We start from the raw sequence: 27,950 nt of genomic DNA, 5'->3' as shown, positions 1-27,950 counted from the left end.
TGTGTTGGTGGCGGCCATCGGCATTTGGTCCGTCTGCTTTTCTGCGCGTTTACGCATATTTCCGCGATGACAAGCCCAAAAAAGTGCGACGTGAGACCGCAAAAGTTTCGAACGAAGCACAAGTTCAAGGGAAGGCGGCGTAAAGCGCCCCGAACGACGGCGACGAACGAGAACGCGCCTACGTGTGCTAGGCCTGACGGCGGCATCGACGTGTGCGCGAGCGACAGTGGTTGCGATGAAGGGATTGACGCTGCGCTTTCTTTCGTCAGTGCTTCGGAAAAGAAGCTCGGCTTCTTCGAAAAAGACGAAAGACAGCGCGATGAGGTTTGTGCAACGACAGTTTTGAGCGACACCCTCTTGCTGACGGCACTTGTGGCAGGTGCGGCATGCCCTGCTTGCGGTATTCAAAAACTTGCCGTTCGGGAGCCGGCAGGAAAGGGCAAGGGACTTTCGTCGCTCCTCGAACTTCATTGCGAAAACAGCGAATGCTCAGCGACTGTTCTTTCGTGCTCCTATACGTCACTGCGTGTTACAGCAGACGGCAGAAGCCGAGTGAGCCAACGGTGGGAGCTCCCGAGATAGTTTCGCTGTAAATGTGAAGGCGGTGGTGGCTGCACGTGCTGTCGGCATTGGGCATGAGCAATTGTCGAGATTTTGCTCCATTATTGGACTCCCAAAGCCTATGCACCACCGAGGATTTTTTTCGATAGCAAAGAAGGTGCACACCGCTGCCATGGCAGCTGTGAGTGAAAACTTGCGCCGATCCAGAGAGTTGACGAAAGAAGTAGCAGGCGAAACTGATGTGTCTGTTATGTTCGACGGCACTTGGCAGAAGAGGGGCCACAAAAGCCACAACGGGATTGGCGCAGTTATCTCCTTAGATACTGGCCTCTGCTTAGACTTCGAGGTCATATCAAATTACTGCCTGACATGCAGTAGGCACAAGGATATGGGCCCAGACGAGGAAGTGTGGCAGGCGTTCCATGGCCCAGTCTGTGAAAAAAAATGCAGACTGTTCCTCCCATGCCATGGAAACGAAGGCTGCAATGCGCATTTGGCAGAGAACATTGACTTATGACACCCCACTGCATTTCATGACATTCTTGAGTGATGGTTACAGCAAAGCATATACAGTAGACTCGCGATAATTCAAACTCTGATAATTCGAACTTTCGGTTAATTCATACAAAATTCAAAATTTTGGTTGGCTCGCTATGCTTTCAATGTATTTAAAAGCCGCTTAATTCAAACTTCGTCATTCGGTTAATTCGTACTTTCTGCCTGTCCATACCGGAAAATTTCTGCTGATTTGCCAGCAATATTTGAAAATTTGCGTGCTTATGATTATCATAATAGTCTGATATTGAAAAATAAGCGCCTTAAAACTTCAAGGGAAAAGGTTTTGCCACACAATCATTTCTCAGCATTCCGCGCCGCGGTGGAAAAAAAAACGAAAAACAAAAACGGCCCGGTGGTTACGAAGCTGGCTCGCGGCTTATCTCTGCTTTTCCGGCGTGCCGGTGGCGCCGGCCGACTCCGAAGCACGTGACCTGCCCACAGAATGCGTACAGGTCTGCCCGTCTTTCTTACGTGCTGCGCATTTTTCGATCGACCATGTCACCGCGAGGGAAATATCGGACACTACCCCTAAAAGAGAAATTGGCCGCTATCCAAGAAGTCGACGCTGGGGTAAAGAAGACCGAAGTGGCACTGAAGTATGGAATAACCAAAAGTACTCTCACAACCATTCTGAAAGCCAAAGACAAGCTGCAGAATAACGCGAGCCGCTTCGCTCCCGATCGGAAAAGGCTTAGGGAAGCTGCGTACCCGGATCGCGAAAACGCCGTGCTTCTTTGGCTCAAGCGCGCACGGAGCTCCAATTTACCGATAAATGGGCCAATCCTACGAGAGAAAGCTGAAGAACTTTCCTTGCGCTTGGGAATTGAAGATTTCAAGTGCAGCGATGGCTGGATTTCTCGGTTCAAGGAACGCCATGGTCTCTCCTTCAAAACAGTGAGTGGTGAAGCAGCAGTGGTCGATGAAGCTGTTTCTTCTGACTGGCGGCAGACTAGACTTCAAAGCCTGCTGCTTGAATACTCCCCGGCTGATGTATATAATGCCGACGAAATGGGGCTGTTTTTTAAGTGCCTGCCCGATCAAACCTTGTGTCGCAAGGGAGAGCGTTGCACTGGCGGAAAGCTGAGCAAAGAACGGTTAACCGTCATGGTTTGCGCCAATATGGACGGAAGTCACAAGCCAGAACTCTTCGTTGTGGGCAAGTCAAAGCGTCCCAGGTGCTTTAAAGGCATCCGAACACTCCCAGTTGCATATGACGGAAACACGCGAGCCTGGATGACGCAAGCTTTGTTCGAGGGTTGGCTCCGCAAACTGGATGGGCAAATGAAGCGAGCGAAAAGGAAAATTTTGCTCATTGTTGATAACTGCCCTGCGCACGGCGACGTGGAGGGGCTGGAAGCAATTCGCCTTGAATTTCTGCCTCCTAACACTACAGCTGTCCTCCAGCCCCTGGATCAAGGGGTAATCAAATGCTTGAAGCTTAATTACCGGAAAACACTGCTAAAGAGAATGCTGATATGTATGGAAAATTCCATGCCTTACAGTGTCACACTACTCTCATCATTGGGCATGCTCGCCGACGCATGGAATGCTGCCACATCAGCAACAATAAGGAACTGCTTCGAGCATGCCTTCCGCATACCTGGCTGCAGCATTGCCACTTCATCTGACTGCTTGCAGACTGAGGGCGACGATGAAAGCCAAGTGCTGTCTGCTCTAAAAGCGCACAACATAGCTGCCGACCTCGACAGTTATGCAGCTACTGATGATAACCTGTGCGTGTGCAGGGAGGACACACTCGACTTGGTGGCAGAGGTGCTGCCAGCACAACACAGCAGTGAAAGTGAAGAAGAACCGGAAGTGGAAAATGTGACAACTGCACAGGCTTTCCAGTACATTGAGAGAAGTGAGAAAATTTCTGACAACAACAGAAAACTCTCAGAATCAACTGGCAGCACTTACTGGCATCGAGAGCTTTGTGCTAAATGCGCATGTGGCAAATAAGCAGTTGACCATCCATGATTTTTTTAAAAGGTCTAGTCAGCAGTAGATAGTCAATAAACTTGTTGACCATACATGCACCGCTCTCTGTTTTTGTGTAGTTAGGATCTAGAGATGCTTAAAAGTGTGAATATAGATGTCTGATCATAATTTGTGCTGTCACCTTACCCAGAGTCGCATATATGAGAACTTCTGATAATTCAAACAGCCTGATAATTCAAACAAAATCCAGGGGTCCCTTCGAGTTTGAATTAATGAAAGTCGACTGTAGTGCAGTTGCAGAGTCAAAAGTCTATGGTGCTGTCAATATAGAAAAAGAAGACTGCACTAATCATGTGGCCAAAAGACTTGGCACCGTGCTACGGAAGCTGCATGTGCCATTACCACGAGGGCAGAAAATGAAAGAGCCAGCCATTCAGAAGCTCCAAACATACTATCAGATTGCCATAACAAGCAACAGGGGGAGTGTACAGGATATGTACACTGCTGTATGGGCTTATTACTTCCACTCATGCTCTACTGACAATGCTGGCAGCCACAAGTTTTGCCCTGCAGGAACAGAGTCGTGGTGCAAACATCAACGCGCTGAAGCACTTAATGAACCTGCACCACGCCACACACCTCTCCTGACAAAAGCACAGGGATTGGCTGTTTTGCCCATTTATAAGCAGCTAACGGATGAGAAGCTCCTTGCTCGATGCATCAAAGGGAAAACCTAGAACGCATCGGAATCCCTGAACAGCAAAATTTGGCTACTTTGCCCCAAGACTAAGTTTGTCTCCCGAACGGTTGTCGAGACTGCCGCAGCTATGGCAATCCTGTGGTTCAACAAAGGTCATGCTACTTTCGAGCACATCCTGGAAGGGCTCAACATACTGCCATCTAGAGATCTAGTTACTTTCAGTGATTCCCGCGATGCGAGGCGCATCAAGAGAATGTCCGAGCGTCTGACAGCAGAAGCAAGGGCCCACCGTCGTCGTGGAGTGAAAAGGGCACGGCTAGAAGAGAGTGCTCGCAAGGACCGTGAGGGCACAACCTATGCTGCAGGACAGTTTTAGTAACTTGCAGTGCTTTTCAAAATTCTGTTGAACATTATGGCCAAAGATTATGCATTTCTAACAACTCTGTGATAAAAAAAAAGGTTTCAAACTTTCAAATGCGTTTTTCTTCTTTTGCAGTTTTGTGTGATCTGTGCTTCTTATACACGCTAGTTCGTATACTTAGAATTGTCATACCTCTATGAAATTTTGCACATAGCATGATGAAGGCCCATAAAGTGCAAGTATCTATTCAGATTGTCAGTGCTGCTTGATTATGTTTTTCAAAAATACATAACATTGAAAGCCCTTGGCAACTAGAGCCATAGTAAATTTTTCTATTTTATTATTGTATTTCACCTTTTTACACACAAAATTTATATAGTTTTCTGCACTCTACAGTTCCAAAGGATCATAGTCAGCTATATCTGCATGCTTTATCTCAAATTTTTATAGGTCAGAATTGTTGCATAACAATGGCCATAATTTTGCAGTATCTGACCTGCAGAAAGAAAACCAAGCAATCTACATGAAAATAAATGACATATTTGAAAAGAGGAGAAAAAACTCTATTAGTATGCCAATTTGTGTTAAATTCAGACTCTTATTAAAGAAAATCCTTTTTCGAGTAGCATCTCCCCTTAAATGCTAGAGGGTCCTGTACTGTGCCATTTCAGTGCACGATAAATCAAAAGTGGTCAAAATAATGCGGAGCCTTCCGCTACAGTGTCTCTTGTGGCTTGAGTTGCTTTGGGATGTTAAACTTCGTCATGTATAGCAGCTTCCATAAAGTGAATTGCTGTTAGAACATGCGTTCCCGATATAACATTCATCAAGGAAAAAATATTTTGCTGCATAAATTTATATTTGAATGTTACAAGTAAAAGGAAAATTAGTGTAAATTGGTTGTTCATTGTATGACTGCAAATCTGCTTTGGCACGCAGTTTTATTGAAAGGTTCCACAGCAGGTTTGCGCATTGCCTAAAAACAAGTGAGACACATAGATCCATGGCGCACTTTTATACGCGAAATAACACTCTTCAAAAGAAAACTGGTATATGTTTTTGTATATTGTTTATAAGGGCTGCAACAACGTGGTAGGTATCTCTAATATATTGCCGGCAAGTATTTAGACATTGGCAATCGTACTGGTACTTGTCAATATACAGCATCACAATGCGGAGCCTTCCGCTACAGTGTCTCTCGTGGCTTGAGTTGCTTTGGGATGTTAAACTTCGTCCTGTATAGCAGCTTCCATAAAGTGAATTGCTGTTAGAACATGCGTTCCCGATATAACATTCATCAAGGAAAAAATATTTTGCTGCATGAATTTATATTTGAATGTTACATGTAAAAGGAAAATTAGTGTAAATTGGTTGTTCATTGTATGACTGCAAATCTGCTTTGGCACGCAGTTTTATTGAAAGGTTCCACAGCAGGTTTGCGCATTGCCTAAAAAACAAGTGAGACACATAGATCCATGGCGCACTTATATACGCGAAATAAAACTCTTCAAAAGAAAACTGGTATGTGTTTTTGTATATTGTTTATGAGGGCTGCAGCAACGTGATAGGTATCTCTAATATACTGCCGGCAAGTATTTAGACATTGGCGATCGTACTGGTACTTGTCAATATACAGCATCACGCATGAGAAAAGATGTGGTGTGTCCCGTAACGATTGGTATCCTTTCTTTATCTTAGTAGACTTCTCCGCAATATACCAGAATACTGCGGCGATAGAAGGGTTAGTAAGCAATCCTTTGGTCCAAAATGTCTGATGAAGCAATAATGCTCACTTGTATGATGGGAACATGTAGCCGCAAGGATTTTTGAAATAACTGCCTTAATGAGAAAGTTACAGGGTGTAGAACAGCCTGCTTGTGCTGGTTTCAATTTATTGCTCAGCCTTTTTACTCTTCTTGGCTTCCAAGAAAGGTAGGCATTGTCCGCTGTCGGGAGTATGCCCACTTCGGCAGCATAACAAAATTTCAGTGAATATATCATCACCACACAGCCAACAACGGAGCAAGGCTTCTTCCACGTGGTGCTCATGTCGATGCGATGCTAGGGTCACCATAGTGGTGGGATATAAAGCATGGTAAATGCGTGGCCACAATCACATCACTGTGTGTTTCGTAGTGCAAAAAACCTATCAATGAAGCCGGTGCAATGTTAAGTTGTCCATGGGCAAGATTAAGTCACTGCAAAAGAGGAGGACTAGGCGGGCACAGGAGAGGGACGTGGGAATGGTCTTTTGAAATGGAGCATCTGCACGGCGCAGTGCTAGTCATAAAATATGACCACTGTGGCTGTGTGCATGAATTGTGTGAGCTTGTTTTGGAGATGTTAAAGAAAGGTCTGAGCCTGTTTACTGGCCCTTTAAAAAAGCATTCTGTGCAAGATAAACCAAGGCTAGACCATCTGTGCGTGTGTCCTCCCCCTCCCCCCCCCCTCAATGAACCCTTTTGCTGTCGCTGACATATCGGTACATTCTTCGTTATGCATTCATGTAACATTGGTCTTGCTTGGTTTTATGCACTAATAAATTGTTTTGCTCTTGTGTTTCCAGGAGAGACCCTCACGAGTTTTTTGCTTGGCCTGTAAATGACATTATTGCACCTGGCTACTCAACAATCATACACAATCCTATGGATTTTAGTACAATGAGAAAGAAGATAGATGACTGTGAATATACCTGTGTCAGTGAGTTCAGGGTAAGCACATAGGTATAAAAAGTGGCTCATATTTATTTTAGCATGCAAAATAATTACTGATTTCTATTGTTTCTATAATTTTTGTTCTCATCAAAGAATAACTTTCTTAAAAACTTTCCTTGATATACCGTAATTACCCGAATCTTACGCACATCTTTTTTCCGGCTAAGCGAGTTTATAAATCGCATGCGCGTTAGAATCGAGTACGAAAAAAAAAAAATGAATACGGTCATTCTATTGCCATCGGCATTTCTAAAATGGCGTCCCCTACGTGCGTCGGCATGGCGCGTCGGCCATTTCTGCCTATGTGTTTCCCATGTACGGCACTTCGTACGTGTGTTGAGGAGTTCGTCATCTTGTAGTGCATTAGCGTCGACGGCATGGAAGGGCTGACTTCAAAAACTCGAGTGCACCACGATGCCGCTTTTAAAAGAAAAGTCATCGCGTGTGCAGAAACGGACGGAAATCGGGCCGCATCGTGGTCGTTCGGAGTTCCCGAAACGTGCGCGCCGGACTAGCGGAAACAAAAGCAGTAGATTGTCGACAAGAAAGCTTCACGCAAAGCGATAGTTATAGCGCGAGAACAAAACTACGACACAGAGACAAGAAGGACACGAAAGACCAAGCTGTGTCGTCGTTTTGTTCTTGCGCTAAAACTATCGTCATGTATATCAACTAGCCCAAGCTGCCACACTTCACGCAAAGGCTTCAGTGGACCACAGCAGGGTCGGTTTCTGCAAATTGAAGAGCTGCTCGGTGAGCATATGCTTGAGCAGCGAGCGGCACAGCGACTTGTGACGACAGAACTGCTTCAAGTGCGGGCTATGCAGTTAGCCTTAGAAAAAGGGCTAATGCGGAGCCAGTTTAATGAGAGCAGGTGCTGGCTAACTAACTTTATGAAGAGGAGAGGCTTTTCCCTCTGAAGGCGAACGGGCATGCGCCAAAAGTTGCCGGAGGAGTACGAAAAAAAGCTTCAGTTTTCAGAGGTTCGTTCTAAACTTGCGGCACAACAACGGCTCCCGGCTTGGGCAAATTGGGAATGCCGATCAGACGCCTCTTTACTTCGACATGCCTGGCACCACAACCGCCGAGAAGTACGGGGCGAAGCAAGTTCGCGTGCTGACATCGGTCCACGGTAAAACTACAGTGACGGCAATGCTCTGTTACACGTCAGATGGGCACAAGCTTCCCCCGGACCTCATATTTAAATGGAAGACGCTCTTGAAAGGAGTCGTTTTTTCGAGTGGTGTGATTGCGCGGGTCAACGAGAAAAATGGGTGCGCGTTGCAATCGATGTCTTGTTGTTTTTTTTTTTTTTTTGTCGTGGAAACCGGGTGCGCGTTACAATCGAGGGCGCGGTAGAATCGAGTAAATACGGTAGCCCGACTGTTGCCACTTCTATAATTATAAAAGCGGCAACAGTCGGGCTATATCAAGAGACCATTTGATCGCTCTTTTATATGATTACTGTGTTTACTTACATAATATACGCACCCCTAATATTTAGCCAGCTATACTAAAAAAAATATTTACTCACACAATTTGCACTCCCCGACCCGTCTGAACCAGCTTGCCTGCATGTGTGCAAAGAGACTTTAAACTTTTGGATGCTTTAGGACTCGCCGAGCAAGTGAGTGCAGTCGTCCATAAAACACTCTGTGGGTGCGAAGTCTCTTTTTTTTAAGACTCCACCTGAACTACACCGTACTCAAACGCTCAAACCTGTTGACAGGTCATCAGAACTGCTTGGGCGTTTGCCTCCCTCTATGTCCCCATCTTTTCCGTGATAACATGCTTGTGTCACCGCGTCGCGGCATGGACAATTTTCTGCATTGGTGGATGCAGGGGGCATCACGTCAAATGTTCCCCTCTTTCTCTGCGTCCGCGCTGCAACGTAACGTACGCTTCGTTCGTTTTGGAAGTCAGGGTTTCCCCATTTGTTTGTCAGGTTTTTGCTGGTAATTTGCAATATGCTACAATAACTGTATTATGCAAGTATAGCGTGAGATTCAAGCTCGCTGTTATAGTTTGCTGAAGAAAACGCGAACGGTGCCGCTTTATAATGCGCTTGATGGGACCAAGGATGATGCACCATGGGAGGGTGGTGAGAGTGGCCGCGACTAAAATTCTCTGTTGGTCCTTATGACCAGTTTTTCGACTAGACCGCATCTGACTGGTTAAAGTGCATGAAAAATCTGTTAAGCACACATTGTTACTGCTTCTCATTAATATTATTAATATTTTACCTATTTATTTTTATATATTTTATTTTTAAAAATTTATATTGTGTGTGTGATGGTGTGTGTACTGTGCATGATAGGACTACATACTATTGCACATTATTTAATACGTGCTCATGAAATCTCCGCATAATTTGTACACCGCCTTTTCGGAGCTCCATTATCGCCAAAAAATATGCTAATTATGCAAGTAAAAAAAAAAAAGTATTTCAGTGGCAATGTTTTGCTACTTTATATTAATGCACCCTGTTAATAACTGCATTTACAATCTTTTTTGTGGTCCTTACATTATGCATGAGAAAAGTTTCATTGTGTCCTCAGTGCTACTGTGTCAGCTCACTTCCTTTTTCTTTATTTTTCCCTCGTCTTGTGAACAAGTTAAGGTATGCACATTATTTGAACTTCCAGTGGCTTAAGCACCTGAATGTAATTTTAGTTGATTTCTTGCAGGAAATATCACAATACCATTTTATTGCATTAACAATGGGAACAATACAGGTGGATTCTCACTGCCACCATGTTAAAGAGAATGCATATTGTCTGCTCTAAATAACTTCTCAACCATTTCTTGGTAGCTGCTCTAAAACTAAGTTTTAGGGCTTCTAACTGACCTGGACCAGCTATATCACTGCTGTGGCTGTGAAGTGTCACCTTACTGTGTAATATTAATTTGCTTGCAGGAAGACCTAAAGTTAATGTGTGATAATGCTATGACCTACAATCGACCTGACACTGTTTACTTCAAGGGTGCAAAGCGTATGTGGTACTCTGGAAACAAGCTCCTTTCCAAGGTATGTCTTGTTTTGAATAGGTTGTTGAAATGATATATGCTATGAATTCTAGCAGTACACAGACCACAACAAAGGGCCCGTAAACGACCTCCGATATTGTTTTTTTGACATTTCAAGTAGACACGTGTATCGTGTGCAGTATGCCATCGCAATCAACGATTCTACACATGGCAGCGCTACGAGCCACCGGTGTGCTACAAATTCCAAGAAACAATCCCTCCTTCTTTTCGGGCCTCTGCGTGACGTGCCGAACGAATATCTCTGACGGGCCATTCAAATATGCACACTAGCCACAAATATGCTGTCATTGGTTGAGCACTCACCAGGTGCCATACCAAATTTCAGTTAGATAGTGAAAGTTGTTGGGTGTCTGATGAACATTTTGCCACAAAAATTTTTTGAATCGGTTCATCACGAGCGGAGAAAATGGGTTTTTTGAAGCGGTGCGAAATGAGGATGAGAAGAGGCAAGCTCGAAACCCTTGCCGCTTCTCCGCATAGCCTTTGCAAGCCAAATCTCTTCCCTACTCTCTCCGGCATCCAACCAATAGGTCACGTGCGTATGACGTGCCCAAACAAGTCCAACCCCCGAGCATGCGAGCAGTGTTGCTTTGTTGACCAGCGTTATTTTGTGGTCTTCTGCCTGTTTCTGTGGGATGGTTTGGAAACGCTGGCTTAGACGCGGTAGAATAGACGAGTAAAATGAGTGCGCGCACGCGTAGGAGCATTCCACGGCTGTCATCTGCTTGATGCGCTGACCGCGGAGACACAAACGCATGTGAAACGCCGACACATTAGCTCGATATCTCGTTGCAATTCACGGGAGAAAAATTGAAAAAAGACACTCACATTCCCTTATTGCATCTCATTATTTATCTAGAGCTTTATTAATCTCTTCAAGCAATAAATTACATAAACTACACATGCAGTGTTACATAATTTTCGCCATGTCACCTGCGACTGTCTGCAACATCAGAGCAGAGTCGTCTACATAGAGTACCAATGTCACTGCATTGCCATGTACGTAGGGCCATTCATACGCGCACGTCATGCCTTCATTTTCTGGGTGCGCACTGGCAGAAGGGAGGGGGAGCAGCGTTCATCTTGAAATTTGACCCATTTCCGCGGTGCGTAGCGTTGCAAATTTTGGCAGACGTGATCACGAACGCCTCGTCTATGCATTGCGCTTGTCAGCCCAAAATTGTCAAACCTGGTGAGTGGCCCTGTAAGACTTCTGGTGAGTCTGCAAGCAGCTGTCTGCGCTGCTTGTTCGTCGTGTTCCCTGCGCGCATGCGTGCGAGTCCATTGTGTCGGCGACCCTTTGAAGGCGTGCATGCAACTTGGGGGACATACCAGCACGATTCCTATAAGCACGGGCCAGCAAGGCAGCCGCGATTCACCAATAAACACGCCGTTGATGGAGTCTACGAAGGGACGGTGTCACGGTAACTGGAAGTAGACTGTGTTTCAAACAGCGCATCAGGGATGACGTATGTCACGCGAGAGTCGAAGGGGCATGGGAGGGGTGCTCGGGGATAGTGCAAAGCGGCTTTGGAAGAGGATATCATGGAGGGTAGTGAAGGAGAAAGCGATAAGAGTGATTGTCGCTGCTTCGATAATGAAACGTGTCTAACTCCGCTATTTTGGCACCGTTTCGAAAAATGCTCAAGGCTCCTTGTTTGTTGTACGCTCGTGCGCAATTTCACTACCACAACTGAATTTCAACCTCTGGGTCGTTTACAGGCCTTTTAAGCCAAATTAGACTGCTGATGGAAAAATATAAGGACGCTTGAGCTACACCTTCAAGACTAGGGTGCAATAGCTTAATCAGGCCTTGTGTGCATCATCTTCTCAACTGGTAACCTGTTTCAGTTCTCGCTGCATGCTTCAATTGGCTCGTTAGGAAACGAACAATTCAGTGCGTCACCTTGGTTGTTTCAAAGTATTATTAAATGCCTTTTGCAAGCACAGTTGTTAAAGGCTTACTATGCCATAATTACCTTATTTCCGAATCAGTGAAGGGCCTACTACACTTTCTTAGGGCAACACGTGAACCTACGCAGCTGTTTACATTGCTTATAGTTCTGCTGCTGATAATTAAATATGTCTGAGCACTTTGTAATGAATCGGCCTTTAAAACACCCACTCGTTGCTCACACATCTTTTGACGCCTGTTGCGGTTCTATGCCTCTGTCACATAATATATGATGCGTTAAAGAGCCACTCACCAGGTTTGACACTTTTGAGCTGACAAGCACAATGCGTAGACGAAGGGTTCATGATCACGTCTGCCAAAATTTGCAATGCTACGCGGCGCGGAAATGGGTCAAATTTCAAGATGAACGCTGCTCCCCCTCCCTTCTGCCAGCGCGCGCCCAGAGAATGAAGGCATGGCGTGCGCGTATGAATGGCCCTACGTACACGGCAATGCAGTGACGTTGGTCCTCTACGTAGACGACTCTGCTCTGATGTTGCTAACAGTGGCAGGTGACGTGGCGAAAATATTTAACACCACATGCGTAGTTTATTTAACTTGTTTCTTAAGAAATTAATAATATTCTATATAAATAATGAGTCACAATAAGGTAATGTGAGTGTACTTTTTTAATTTTTCTCCCGTGAATTGCAACGAGATGCGAGGCTAATGTGTTGGCATTTCGCATGCGTTTGTGTCCCCGCGGTCAGCGCATCGAGCAGACGACAGCCGTCGTATGCCCCTGCGCGTTTGCGCACTCATTGTGTTAATCTATTCCACTGCGTCTAAGCCATCGTTTCCAAACCATCCTGCAGGAACAGGCAGTAAACCTCAAAACAACGCCGGTCAACAAAAACAAAACAAAACAAAAAAGGGTGTTGAACTTGTTCAAGCACGTCACGTGACCTCTTGGTCGGATGCCGGAGAGGGTAGGGAAGAGATTTGGCTTGCGAAAGCTAGGGTTTCCAGCTCGCCTCCTCTCATCCTCTTTTCGTGCCGCTTCAGAAAAGTTTTCTCAGCTCGTAATGAACCGATTAAAAAATTTTGTGGCAGAATGTTGCTCATTGGACACCCAACAACTTCTACCGTCCAACTAAAATTTGGTATGGGGCCTGGTGAGTGGCCCTTTAAAGGGGAACTCCAGTGCATTTTGGACCATACTGAGATGATGCTGCTTTCAAATAGTATTGACAGTCCTGCGACAGCTAGAGTGGTTCATTTTGCCCAGACACTCAATTTTAATCATTTTAATTAAGCAATTAACGGTAAGTCAAAAGAGAAACCAAAACAGGGAGCTGCTCCATCTTCCATGGTGGGTATGGAGTGATGTCACGAAATTCGTGTCCGATGATGTCACTTAATCCGCTACGCACCGCTACCACTGGCCACGGTGTAAACACAGCTCATGTGCCTCTTCTGATGCACGAAAAGCATGTTGTTAATGTCATTCCATGCGGAATGTTGTGCCAGCTCGTCTGAACAGTTAAACGAGTTCAGCAATGATTGCAGCTACAATCCCAGCACGGAAGTGTCGCCTTTTAATTTCAACCCGCCGGTGTGTAAAGCATCAGGCATGCCCCGAATTGATCTCCTCATTGCTCAATATTGTGGATGCAAGACCCAACGCCAAGGACGATTAACACGCTGTATGCCACTGATAAAACTGAACTGTGCTCATGTCGTCATAGCCTCAGGCGGGGTTTTAAAACAGTGTCCTCCTTAAGAGACCCCTCCACTTACATGACATTCATATCGGGCTTTTTCCAAAGCAGTTTCAACAAATCTTGTGCCTGTGGGGTAACACACCTGCTTGCCACGCAGCCAGCTTGGGTTAAATTCTTACTCGTACCCGGAAATTTTGATTATTAAAGACGATAGTCTTTCTTGGGAACCTTCAACGCAAAAATTTTGGTCTGCCTGTCTGTACATTTGTCTGTTGGTCCACTTTTAACGGCATTGGGTACTTGAAACGGCTGACGCTATCCGCAACGCCCACCTATGTTGCTCAAGGTTGAGCGTTCTTGCTTGTGCAATCGTCAATTAAAAAGCAATTATTGCGCATGTCTGGGGCACCATAACAACATGCATATATTCTGCATATGCATCTCTTACTAGAAAACGCATACATAAGTAATTTTAAGGACCGTAGCGCTTATCACGCTGCGCTTACCATGCAATGCTTGCACGGAACGGGGAGTGTTTCCAACGCTTTGCTAAGACGAGATGGTGGTGGCACCTACCCGTCGCCTCGCATTCTACACCTTATCATCTCTGAGATGGGCGTGCACGGCCACACGCTTTGTTTTCCAAAAGAAACTGCCAGATGGCGCTCATGTCTCACGTGTGACACGACTTGATGCGCTTGTTCGCCTCCGCTGCACGCTCGAGGCACTCTAACGCAGTGCCTCCGGAATACCATTCACCGATTTTCTTGTGCAGAACGTCAAATAAATGTTTTGTTCACTCTCTCCACACGCAAGACTATCGTCTTTCGACGACATTTGGAGATTACATGCAGATACAGGGCCAATTTTTTCATTTGTATTTTTTTTATTTTTTGGTCATGCACAGGATGATGAACAAGGGTGTCTTGAAGGGCCAGTTGGTACACGGTACTGAAAGGAACAGCGCAAAAACGAAATGGAGAAAGAATGATCAACACAACACAAGCACTGGCGAAGAACTGTCTGTAAATTTATTACACCGGGAAATACAAGTTCCTTAATTCGAACCGCAAGGGGAAGCCACCTCAGTTCGAATTAACGAAAGTTCGGACTAACGAAAGTGAAGAACAACAATAGTACACTGCGAGTGCGAGTAGTGCATAACAATTTATTTTTTGAAAAAATCTGTGATCGCGGTCTGCCTTTTTTCCTTGAAGGCGACAGAATACCAATCAAGAAGGGTGTAAGGCAGGGGGACACAATTTCCCCAATGCTGTTTACCGCGTGCTTACAGGAGGTTTTCAGAAGCCTAGAATGGGAACAGTTAGGGATAAGAGTCAATGGAGAATACCTTAGTAACCTGCGCTTCGCCGATGACATTGCATTGCTGAGTAACTCGGGGGACGAATTGCAACTCATGATTACGGAGTTAGACAAGGAGAGCAGAAAAGTGGGTCTTAAAATTAATCTGCAGAAAACGAAAGTAATGTACAACAACCTCGGCAAAGAGCAGCGCTTCGAGATAGGTAATAGTGCACTTGAAGTTGTAAAAGACTATGTCTACTTAGGGCAGGTAATAACCGCAGATCCGAACCACGAGATTGAAGTAACTAGAAGAATAAGAATGGGGTGGAGCACATTCGGCAAGCACTCTCAAATTATCACAGGTAGATTGCCACTATCCCTCAAGAGGAAGGTATATAACAGCTGTATCTTGCCGGTACTTAGCTACGGAGCAGAAACCTGGAGACTTACAAAGAGGGTTCAGCTTAAATTGAGGACGACGCAGCGAGCAATGGAAAGAAAAATGGTAGGTGTAACCTTAAGAGACAAGAAGAGAGCAGAGTGGATTAGGGAACAAACGGGGGTTAAGGATATCATAGCTGAAATCAAGAAGAAGAAATGGACATGGGCAGGGCATGTAGCGCGTAGACAGGATAACCGCTGGTCATTAAGGGTAACTGACTGGATTCCCAGAGAAGGGAAGCGGGTTAGGGGGAGACAGAAGGTTAGGTGGGCAGATGAGATTAAGAAGTTTGCGGGTATAAATTGGAAGCAGCAAGCACAGGACCGGGTTAACTGGCGGAACATGGGAGAGGCCTTTGTCCTGCAGTGGACGTAGTCAGGCTGATGATGATGATGACAGCCAGCACTTTTTGCTTTAATGAGCGAATTTGGTGGAAGGCCTCTTCTTCGCCTTCTTCAGAACTTAAGATGGATGGCATTCAATCCGGCCATGACTTCCGCAGCAGAGGGGCGCACTGGTGCTTCGTCCTCCTCCTCATCATCGTCACTGGCAGCGACAAGTTCTGCACTTCTCACCTGACAAATTATGTCGCCATCCGTGAGTGCACCGCACACCACTGCACTTGAGTCCACATCGACGTAGTCCACGAAGCAGACGTCTTCCAAAACGTCCGCCGTGTTCGAGCACTGGTAGCTCGTCAGCTTGCAGAGCTTCGGTGCTGAAGCCACAGTGGCGAAAGCAATTTGCTATCGTATGCGCTGTCACTTGCTCCCAAGCACGCACAAGCATGTGTAGGGCACTTAGGAGCGTCACTTGGTAGTTATTGCACAAAAGAAATCGTTATAACATATGACGCTGATAAAATGATTTTAAATCTCTAATTATACCCTGGTCTATGGGCTGCAGTACTGCTGTCGTGTTTGCTGGAAGGAAGGCCAGCTCAATGGCCTTCGTCTCAACGTTGACTTTATGAGCCGAACAGTTGTCCACAAGAAGCAGGACTTTGCGGCCACAGCGTTTGAACTTCTTGTCAAGCTTCCCCAGCCACTGCGCAAACAATTCCCTCGTCATCCATTCCTTTTTGTTGGCCGTGTAGACTGATGGGAGGGACCGGATGTTCTTGAAGCAACGAGGACTTCTCAATTTGCCTATCACAAACAGAGGCAACTTCTCGGTCCCGGTCATGTTCGCAGCAACCATCACAATTATCCGTTCTTTACTTTTCTTCACTCCCGTGCACTTGTCGCCTTTATACGTGATAGTTTTGGTGGGCAGCAATTTGAAAAATGAGGCAGTTTCATCCGCATTAATTATGTCCTGCGGAAAATACTTCCCCATGTAGCCTTGAAGCACTTCGGAGCGCCAACCTTCACACGTTTTCATGTTGACCGTGTTCATTTCACCCGACACAGCACGCAAAACGAGGTCATAGCGCTCGCGAAAACGGTGCAACCACTCCTCTGAAGCGGCGAAGTCGTCGTAGTCTAGCTGCAGGGCGAAGTCCGCTGCTTTTGCCAGGGCGAAGTCCGCTGCCTTTGCCAGTATGACTGGGCCATTCAGTGGTATGTCCTGCGAACGCATTTCCTTTATCCAAATGAGAAGCGCTTTCTCGAGGTCAGGATAGTTTGCGGGCCGCAACCTCCTCCTTTTGCTCGCAACTTCTGCCTCTAAGGCCTCTTCAATAGTCCTCCTATATTTTATATAAGTAGATAGGGTCGTTTTCGATATCCCATGCTTTTTCACGATATCTTGCTTAGGCAACAGTCCGGCGTCCACTTCCCGCAGGATATTAGCTTTCTCCTGAAGTGTTTTGGCACGTTATTTGCTATCATCTCGGAGCAGCAGAATCGCGATAGACGGAAAGCTACTACCGGCGCTACCGCAACAAACGTTAGCCGAGGCCTAACACCATTACAAAGAATCGCGACAGTCGGAAGCTACTACCAGCACCAACAACCGAGGTGTACGATGCCCGCCCGAGACAGAGACTGCAGAGAAGGCTGGGCGAAGCTACGACGCACCCGATTTGCTGTGTGCTGGTCATGCCATCTGTCGTCTAACAGCGACAAATACGCAGGACTTTCAAAGGCTCCGAGATTGGCGCTTAAAACAAAACTAATCTTGGAGGTTATGTAGGACGGAGAGCAGGCAGACGCCGAGAGAGTGAGATTGAGGGGGAGAAGGGGTGAAGAGTAAGTGGCGCTATTTTCTGTACTCTGGCCTCCTTGCCAGCTTCTCCGTTTTTCTCTTCGCTCCCTCTCAACGCTGCCTTGTAACTCTGCAGCCGCCCTATTGAGTGACTAGCCAAGCCGCCGGCGCGGTGGCGTGTAGTTCGAATTATCCGCGGCAGAACTTACTCGCGTTCGAATTAATGGGCTTTTTTATTCATAGGCTTGTATGGAGCTTGGACGGACCATAACTTACAGTTGGAATTATCCATAAATTCGAATTACTGAAGTTTGAATGAACGAGCTTTCACTGTATATAGCTGAAAACGGAAACAAGAGTATAACCATCACTTGCACATAATGGGGAAAAGCAAGACAAAACTTCCACGAGTTGAAATGTCCAAGTTAATCGTTCAAAAACATATCTTTTTTCAGGAGGGCGAGTGAAGGCTCACTGACGCTCATGTTCCTTTTCATTTTGATATGGAAAGCCTCGTTGATTTCGCGCTCTGTCTTGTTACGATATCTTGAAAGTATCTTGCAAATATGAAAGAACGGGGGCTAGAATCCGCTGTAATTGGCAGGATGGCTGCCCTGGCTTCGCCACGAGGCCTCTCGGCTGGCACAAATCTGGCGTTGGCGCCTTGCCGGCCGGCATGCCCGCACAAGCTACACCGGTACACGCTACGCCTATCATTGGCCGCGGCAACCCTTCTCTCATGGGCTGGCTACTACGGCGCTCGCACGCTTGGCAGATGCTCGCATGCCTGCAACAGAGGAAGTCATGCTCTGCCTTTGCGGGCGACTTCTCGTTCGTTCGCTTAGGCGGTTCTCCTTTTGTGTGGTAGCTGTGGCGCTGCAGGATAGTGTCTTGCGGAGTTTCTCTGCGAGCCCGCAAGCCCATGATTATCGCACTTTGCTGTATCTTGGGTTAATAAACCCATGTTTGTTGATGACCTGCCTCGAGTGCCATCTCTGCGCTGTGTCAGAGAGTCGAGGAACGCGGCCGTAACATCATTGTGCGTGATGGCAGTGAAGTACGTTACGTCCTTTCCTGGTCATGTCGTAAGGTAAGCCTTTTGCAAACCTGTCTCCACAAGTGCTAAAATGATTCGCATGCTCTGTCAGGCAGTCATTTAAACAGCAACTGGTCCGTCTAGTATAGGTGCGGCCACAAGACAATGGAATATTCTACGCTACATTGCTCTCACACTCCACGTATTGCGTCCTGTGTTTCTTGATGCAAGCATGCTCCTTGGGGTTGTCATCGTTTACTTTCTTGCGAAGGGGACCAAGCTTACGGGGAACTGAGAAAACGAGCTTTACGCCTACTTTGTAACAATTTTCTTGAGTGCATGGCTCACACCGTGTACATAAGGGATGACACAAATTTTCTGTCTTTTCTGTGTTGGGGTGTGTCTTGGTGCCACGTCCCGAAAGCTCGCTCAATACATTTGTTGCGAAGGCACGAGTAATTCTATCGGGTAGACGACGCATTTCAGTTGCTCGACTGAAATGTCCCCATCAAGTGCAAAGGTGAAAGGTCCGTAGTGTACACGTATCCTGAAGGAGTACGGCCACTAGCGTGGGTTCAGTCTTAGCGAGCCGCGGGGCATGCGTTAACCGTCTCCTCTGCGCGCGTGCGTTCGGACAACCATGGCGCTGAGCGAAGCCTGGCAAGAACACGGTACTGCTCAGGGTCATAGAACTTTATTGCCTGTGGCAACACCAAAACGCAGTACAAAGCTCATTGCAACAGGGTTGGAGAGAAAGCAAATAGGCTTATCCACACCTCGGGCGAGATGTACTACACAGGGTGCTGCGAGCACGTCTCCATGGGCAAAAGTGATTCATTGTGACACCAGGACAACAGGGCCCAGTCGCTCGAGTGATGAAAAACTCCGCTCGCATTGGCTTCCGAGAGGTACGGGGCGGCGTAGTATCACCACGCACTAGGACATCGCACTGCTCTTCGGCCTAGCGTTCGAAGGGGGGGGGGGGGGGGGCAACAAATTTTAGCGTTCGCCGTGGGCGTGAGGCGCCATTGGCGAAGTCCGAACAAGTCCTAAACAAAAGCAGCCAACTGACAGAAAAGAAATGCTTGCTTACCCCATGTCGTCCGGGAAAGGTTCTCTCTCTCCCGATGTGCTCGCGCAAAACGTCCAGACTCTGCACACGGCGCCACAGTCGACATCTGCTCCCGAGTGAGAGGGCTTAATACTCACTCCCACTCCCCCAGCGCAACAAACTGCGGAGGAGAGGAGAGTCATGTCAGGATATGAGAACGCAGAATGAGGCGGCAAAGCCCGCACAATGGCTGGCTTTGCCGCCTCATTTCGACGAACGCGCAAGTCCGACGAATGCGCTTTGGTGGTGGTTCGGGGGTCCTGAATTTCTGGCTCGATGACGGAGCTGGAACGTTGGTGGGGATCAGGGAGGCCGAACTGGAATAGGCCGATCCAGGGATCAGGGAGGCCGAACTGGAATCGGCTGTTAGGCGTCTTGGCGTGGGCAGGCAGCATGTAGCTGCTGTCAGCTGGCCTTATGCAGGACGATAGTTATAGCGCGAGAACAAAACGACACAGAGACAAGAAGGACACTGTGTCGTTGTTTTGTTTTCGCGCTATAACTATCGTCATGCCATACCAACTAGCCCAAGCTGCCACACTTATGCAGGAGCCAAGGTGGAAGGGGCAGCAGGGCTTGTCGGCAACGGCCGAGAGCAGGGCACAGCCGGACTGTCTAATGACAGTAGGCCAGGGCCCCGAGCATCTCTTGTGTCCACGTCGATGGAACGAAACCACGACTTGCACTCTGATTGATTGATTGATTGATAATCAGTCAATCAGAGTGCAAGTCGTGGTTTCGTTCCATCGACGTGGACACACTCTTCCCGGGCACGCACACAGCATCACACACGTACACATGCACAAAAGCACGCCCACACACACACCGCCGACGACTGCACGAGCAAAGGTGCAAAACGTCCTTTTTCCCTCTCCCCACGCATAAGCACCAATGTTCACAACTCCCTTTGTCAGTATACAAAATACCGCACAAAAAGTGTTAAACAGAGCAAAAATGGCACTTAATATTAGGCCAGAAGAACATATAAACATAAAATACAAATGAACACTTGAAAAAAAAATATTGGCCCCGTATCACATGTAATCTGCAAGTGTCGTCGAAAGACGATAGTCTTGCGTGTGGAGAGAGTGAACAATTTATTTGATGTTCTGCGCAAAAAAATTGGTGAATGGTAGTTTAGAGGCGCTGCGTTAGAGTGCCTCGAGCGTGCAGTGGAGGCGAATGAGCGCATCAAGTCACGTCACACGTGAGATATGAGCGCCACCTGGCAGTGTTCTTGGAAAACGAAATGTGCAGCTCTAAGACTCAGAGGTGATAAGGTGTAGAACGCAAGGCGACGGGTAGGTGCCATCACCATCCCGTCTTAGCAAAGCGTTGGAAGCACTCACCTTTTCGTGCAAGTGTTACATGGTCAGTGCAGCGTGATAAGCGCTACGGTCCTTAAAATGACTTATGTATGCTTTTTCTAGTAAAAGATGCACATGCAGAATATATACGTTGTGTTATGGTGCCCCAGACTTGCGTAACAATTGCTTATTAATTGACAATTGCACAAGTATGAACGCTAAATCTTGAGCAACATTGGTGGGCTCTGCGGATGGGGTCGGCCGTTTCAAGTACCCGGTGCCGTTAAAAGTGGACAACTGTACAGACAGATAGACGAAAACTTTTGCATCGAAAGTCCCCAAGAAAGACTATCCTCTTTAAAAAGAAACACTGGCAGCAAACTGGGCGGGGTCGGCTTCTTTATGAGAACAGGCCGTAGAGAAGCTAACCTATACTGAGGCCTGCGATGTGGGCACGGCTGAGTTTTCCCAAAAAGGGGATCTTTCAGCAAGTATGCGCCATGGACGATCACTGATATTCGATTCGTAAGACTGGGCGGCTTGCCAACCCTTGGTTCCACTGTTTGTCAGACGTGGCCGGCACGGCAATAGCGATAGATGTCATGCTTCGTGCCGGGCCAGGTCACAATGTTGCTCAGTTTTCGAAAACGTTCAAGCCACTTAGATGACTAGCCGTGAGTTCGTCATGAGAGAATCACAACAGTGCGGCTCTCAGACTTTTTTGGCAGAGCCACTTTAAATGGACCCACAGACTTCTCGTCGGTGGCTATATAGTTCAGCAGAAGCCTGTCATGGTCCAGCAAAATGAATCCGCCGGAGACTCAGGGACACATGCCGTTTCCAGCCCCCTATTCGTGCCCGCTGCACTGCAGCAACTGCCGCGTGCACGGCATCACGGGTTTGCTCTCAACATTGTGGCCTTCAGAAAGCTCCCCCGCTCAACCGCTACGCGATGCGCCGCTTACTTCGATAGCAGTGAAGGTCGTCTGCATGGGGACTCCCCCTTTCGCCGAATGGCAGCGAAGTCGCTGTTTCGCTCCCGACGCTTGCATGTGCAAAGGCACCGCAAGCGGCTGTCGCACTGGGATCAAGGTTCTCAGCAGACAACAGGGGGCACGAGATAGCGTGTCAGCTACCACGTTGGTTTTGTGTTCACCACAAAAGGGGGTGACGACATGAACGGGTGCAGAGGAGTGTCCGTCAATAGAGGCAATGGCCTCTTTGTGCAAGGCGGCATTCGCCTAAAAAGGTCAGCAGACAAAAATGCCACGAGCAGGCTTGTTGTGATGAGCTCGAATCGCACAGGCGAACTAACTCGCTAAAAGCAGTCAAAAGCATTGAGATTTCGATACCGCGTTGGGGGCCACTGTAGTGTACATGTGTCCCGAAGGAGTGCAGCCACTAGCGTGGGTTCGATCTTAACGAGCCACAGGGGACGTGTTAATTGTCGCCTCTGCACACACGCGCTCGGACAGCCATGGCGCCGAGCGAAGTGTGGCAAGAACACGGTACTGCTCAAGGTCGCAACACTTTATTGCCTGCGGCATCACCAAGAATGCAGTACAGAGCCCGTTGCAACAGGGGCGGCGGGAAAGAAAATGGAATTATCCACGTCACAGGCGAGAAGTACTTTACAGGGTGCTACGAGCAATTATTGGTGAACAAAAGTGATTCACGGTGACACCAGGACAACAGGGCTGTTGGTGAAGTTCGAACGAGCTTCAAGCAAAAGCAGCCGACTGACAGAAAAGAAATGTGTGCTTACCTCATGTTGCCCGGGAGAAGTTCTCTCACTCCCGACGCGCGCGCGCAAAACGTCTTGAGGGACTCCGCACACGGTGCCACAGTCGACATTCGCTGCCGGATGAGAGGGGTTTAATACTCACTCCCGCTCCCCCAGCGTGATGGACCGTGGAGGAGAGGAGAGTCATGTCAGGACATGACAACACTGAAAGAGGCGGCAAAGTCTGCGCAATGGCGGCGGGCTAGCCCCGATTCCCACAGGTCCTGCCTTAATCAAGTGCAAAGAAGTTTTGGTGCCCAGATCAAGTGACTGAAATGCGCCAGCTACTCTACTGAACTACTCAGTGCCTTGGCAACAAATCTAATGAGTGACATTTCAAGACTAGGCACTAAGACACGCCCAGTCTAGGAAAGGCGGAAAATTTCTGTCGTTCCTTACGTACATGGTATGAGCCATTCGTTCAAGAAAATTGTTAGCGAAGTAGAAGTAAGGTTTGTTTTCCCGGCTCCCCGTAAGCTCGGCCGCCTTCGCAAGAAAGTCAAGGATAACAACCCCAAGGAGCATGCGTGCGTCAAGAAACAGAGGATGCATTACAGGAGTGTGTGAGTGATGTAGTGTACGGCATTCTGTTGTCTTGTGGCCTCACCTATAGACAGACGGTCACTGTTTGATCGACCGCCTGAGAGAGCACACGAATAAGCTTAGGACTTCAACAAGCAGCACCTTGGCAGCCCATTGCTTCTCGCGGGGCTGCACCCCGCTCTTTCATAATTGGAAGATACTCTCAAGATATCGTAAGATAGAGTGTGAGATCAACGAGGCTTTCTATATCAAGATGGAAAAAAACATGTGCGTCAGTGAGCCTTCACTCGCCTTCTTGGAAAAAGTGATTCTTTTTGAGTGGTTAACTTGGTCATTTCGACTCATGGCAGTTTCGTCTTACTCTTCACCTTTATGTGCACGTGATGGTTTTATTCTTGTTTCTGTTTTCAGCTATATATTTCCCAGTGTAATAAATTTACACAGTTGTTCGCTAGCGCTTATGTTGTGTTGATTATTCTTTCTTCGTCCCGTTTTTGCACTGTTCCCCTCTGTATCTCGAGAGGATTATTTTTTTTGCTCACAATTGACGACACCCGCACCGACAAAGAGATTGGAATTTCTGCGAAACGAGCTTCTTATAGCTATCGCGTTAAATTCTGTCCAAGAAAGGATACAAACAAGCAGGGTTTCCCCTGACGAAACAACAAATGGAATTCTGAATTGCTAACAAAAAAAAAAAAAAAAAGCCAGTCGTGGCCAGTTGGTTATTGGTCACACTTTGAGTGTACTCCTACTACTGGGCTTTGTATAGCCGCTAATAATTCTTCTGAATTCTGATTTGAATGTAACATACCAAATGACACAGCTTGTGTTGTTTTGAAAACTTATTGAAAGGTTTTCTTACTGCATTTCAGGATCAGCTTTTGGCATTGGAGGGCTCCCTTCCATTCTTTGCTGACCTGACATCTGAAGAGCTAGGGTTCGATATCAATGGAACTTCAGCTGCCCCTGATGTGAAGGCAACTACCGATGTTGCTGATACTCCTGTACCTGTAGAGGCTGCACCATTGGGAAGCCCAGAATTCGCTAAAAAGAGCAAGATTGGATCGTGAGTTCTGGCATATACCCTTTTAAGTTACATGTCCAATCATATTTAGAATATTTCACATGCCATTTAAATAGCAGCAAGCTATTGCCTTCAGCTTTTTTTTGTCTGCTTGTGCTCTGTAGCGACCACTGCAAGGGCTTTAGATGTTAAGCAGCTCGATTATTTCATATCCATGATGTTCCCATGGGAAAGCTCCCAATTCTAACTCTACTTACCTGTATGACTCATGGAATCACTTGTTTTTACCGCATCCTGCCGAGTTCTGTGTCAATGCTGCAGTAAGTTGCATAGCAAAGATACTATGGCCCCGCCATGGTGGTCTAGCGGCTAAGGTTCTCGGCTGCTGACCCATAGGTCACGGGATCGAATATACGGCTGCGGGGGCTGCATTTTCGATGGAGGTGAGAATGCTGTAGGCCCGTGTGCTAAGATTTGGGTGCACATTACCCCAGGTGGTTGAAATTTCCAGATTCCTCCACTACGGTGTCTCTCGTAATCATGTGGTGGTTTTGGGACGTTAAACACCACCCATCAATTGAGCAAAGATACTATGTGAAATTGCTACAAGTATGGTTAAATTTCCTAATCTAAAATTCAAGAGAGCATTAGGCGGAGATATATGGTCATGCATGGTTTCTTTTGACAACAGCTCATGTTGATTACCTCACCTAGGGTCTGCGAGGTTGAAAGTTTTTTTTTTCTTCTGTACATTGCGAAGTTTAGTCAAGTAAGTGTCGGAGGGTACTTGCAACATGTCCTTAGGAAACTGGGGTGCTCAGCCTTTGGACACAAGTGCAGTGCTTCCTGTGGTCGAGCAAACGTTTATTTAACAGTTTTTACAGCTGGTTGGTGGCTTGCCACACTGGTACATGCATTTGAAGAACGTTAAAATACTAAGCCTGCATGGCACTAGCAATATGCATTGCCCCTGAAATTGCGTGCTGGCGGGTTTCTCTCCTGCCGTCCCATTCGCACGAAGAGGGCGTAATTTGAGGGAGGCGTGGCCAGTTCCTTCTCCGAATCGTGGCGCTCACTGAGGGTCGGAAAGGCTTTCGTGCTCTTGCCACAGCTTGCATGAGGCGAGTAAAAAATGGATTTGCACTTTTAGATAACCTCCCACTGAGTTGGAAATGTTTGGTCAAGGTGTACGAGAGGCAAAGTGCTTGCTGGGGCCTATTTATAGTCTAATGCGTTTTTCTTTCCTCTATATATGTGTCTTCTATGTAAGAGCACTTATAAGTGCGATGTTTCTGCAAGAGATCCACTTGTGCTGGAAATGCACTATACCTCGAAGTTTGCGGGTTGTATAGTATGGGGGCGCTGGTGAAGGAGACCAAAAAAAGGGAACGATTATTAGGCTGGGCGCGATGACGCTCAGGGCTCAAGCTTTCCCTGCCGCTAAAGACAGATCAGTCATAGCCAGGTCTAAGTAAATTAAAGGTGTTTTTCATATCGCCCCAGTGTTCTCTGTGAAAACCTCATATGAAAAGTTGCCATGATAACACAGATAGCTGTATTGATAGCTGCACAGATAGCTGCATTGGAAACAACTGATCACCAACGATCCCACAATCGCTAGGGCAGCAGTTACATAAAAGTGGCACATACAAATACGCCTGTGACCGGCACACCTTGAGTGTACGTCTCTGTGCTTGGTGGTGCTGGCCTTAATAATCCGGCACCATCGAGTAAGTATATTTCGCCCATATCCTTGAGCAAGAACATGAAAGAGCCAAACGCTGTGAGACTAGCTTGTCAGGATTGCATCACACAAGCCATGAATATGCTATCCAAAAAGCTCCTTTTATCGATCGAGGTCATGTAGTTTGAAAAGAAGCATCAATTTAATTGTGCCTAACCAATTAAAATGGAAAAGAACTTCTGGCAGGCTGAGTCACATCAGTGTTAAGGAAGACCAGCGGTACAGAAACTAAACTTTTTGAATCTCCGCTGTGTATTCACAAATGCCACACCAGTGATAATAGTGATACAAACAGCACAAAAAGAGATAATGAGGTAGCACAATGTGTGCACAGTGGGGATGCCAAAATTTTCTCCGTTTTTCGCAACACACCAGTGAGGCATTCACACAAGGTAACCGCTCTAACGCTGCAGCATAAGTGTATTATGCATAGAAATAAGGTCGAGCACGTGCTGGATAGGAACGCTAATAGAGCCGATTAAACTCTGCACTCGGGATCAGCATTCTTCATGCTGTTTTCTCGCAATGCCTCCGATGCCTCCGGGTCTAGCGCGACAGCTGCGCTCACAGCGCACAATGCTTCGCACTCACCCACAAGGCACCCAGTTCTCTTTTTCAACTACTTCCTGTCACACCGTAAAAACAAGTGACGAGAAGAAGGGTGGAGGCAGTCGCCATACATGTAGACCACCGTGGTCTAGACCGAACCTTGCAGGTCATAGAGTTTCCTAAAGATAAAGGGCTCCGGAAGTTTCGACCACCTGGGGTTCTTCAATATACACCCAAATTGAGCACACAGGCCTACAATATTTCCGCCTTCGTCAGAAACGCAGCCGCCGCAGCCAGGATTCGATTCCATCAACTAGAGGGGACTCTGGTGCTGCAATCCTTCAGGGGCCTTGAGAATTATGGGTATGACATGGATTTGCCTAGTCTTCATGCTTGCAGTGCGGTGAATGCACTTGCGGCTTCGTTTATTGCTGTGTTTTGGGGTTGTTTTGAATGAAAGAATGAACAGTTTTTCACTTTGTGGCCCGATTTGAAACGGTAAGCCTAAAAGATTAAGGTGGTTAAGCGTAACTGCTGAACATTTGCCGATTGTTGTTTCATGACAAAGCAGCTTCAAACCACACGAAGCTAAAATGAATGTAAAGTACAAAGACTAGGCACATCCATGTCGTACTCATTATTCCCATGTATGGTGAAGCCTATGCGTTGCAGTTCCCATAGACACTAGCGCCAGAGTTCCCTCTAGTGTATTTTTAGGAAACTGTCGTCGGTGCTGCGATAGCTCTGGACAAGTTACAGTTGCATTTTATTCATTTATGGACCATTTGCCTTCTCAGTTTTATTGTGTTTGGTGATATATTGGGCGTTTTAAAATTAGCGTTACAAAGTAGAAAAAAAAAGATCATCGAACGAATCGATGTGCATGCTGGTATGCTGTGCGCTCTGCATTCTGCTGTGGTCTCGGTTGCTGCCGGAATCCTCAGTCAGCGTGCCCTCTCTCGTCAGTCAAGCATGCAAGGCCTGCGAATTTTTTTTTTTTTCTGAGGAGGAGCTCATCAGTTAGAACAGATGGAGAGAAATCAATCTCAGAAGCCATTCAATACAGTAGAATCTCAGAAGATACGATTATGGTTGATGCAAATTTTAAGGTTGTTTTGGATGGACTACATTATATAAAATACATTGTGATTCGGTGTAATACGTATGGTTTTCCCAGCCACCACGGATGATACGAATGTGCGATTGACCGCTGCATGCCAGCGGCGCAATGTGGCTTGTCAGTGGGAGGAAGGTCCGTTCACTCTAGACCTCGAAGGTAGTGAATATGGCAAAACTCCCCAGAATTTTCCTCGCTTTGGTGGCCGGAAAAAAAACGCCGCGAGGCCGACGTGAAAAATTGGTTTGGGACCAATTTGCCCGCCACGCGATCGCCTTTTTGCTTCACGGCTTTGGCATCACTGGCTGCTCTATCTTTAAAACCACGTGATGTCAAC

At 46.9% G+C, this 27,950-nt stretch overlaps 1 protein-coding gene across 5 annotated transcripts in view; it reads left to right on the top strand.

The window, feature by feature from the left end:
• Positions 1-27,950, top strand: part of LOC119176302 (bromodomain-containing protein 7) — a 116,437-nt gene that overhangs the window by 31,303 nt on the left and 57,184 nt on the right. For all 5 annotated transcript variants that reach the window (XM_075877334.1, XM_037427514.2, XM_037427515.2 and 2 more), the window contains 3 exons: positions 6,688-6,832; positions 9,753-9,863; positions 24,052-24,245. In XM_075877334.1, coding sequence (XP_075733449.1) covers positions 6,688-6,832; positions 9,753-9,863; positions 24,052-24,245 — 450 coding nt within the window. The remainder of the gene's footprint in view (positions 1-6,687; positions 6,833-9,752; positions 9,864-24,051; positions 24,246-27,950) is intronic.

This window comes from Rhipicephalus microplus, chromosome X (genome assembly GCF_043290135.1).
Source record: "Rhipicephalus microplus isolate Deutch F79 chromosome X, USDA_Rmic, whole genome shotgun sequence".
NCBI lineage: Eukaryota > Metazoa > Arthropoda > Arachnida > Ixodida > Ixodidae > Rhipicephalus > Rhipicephalus microplus.
This window is presented reverse-complemented; position numbering and strand designations above follow the sequence as displayed.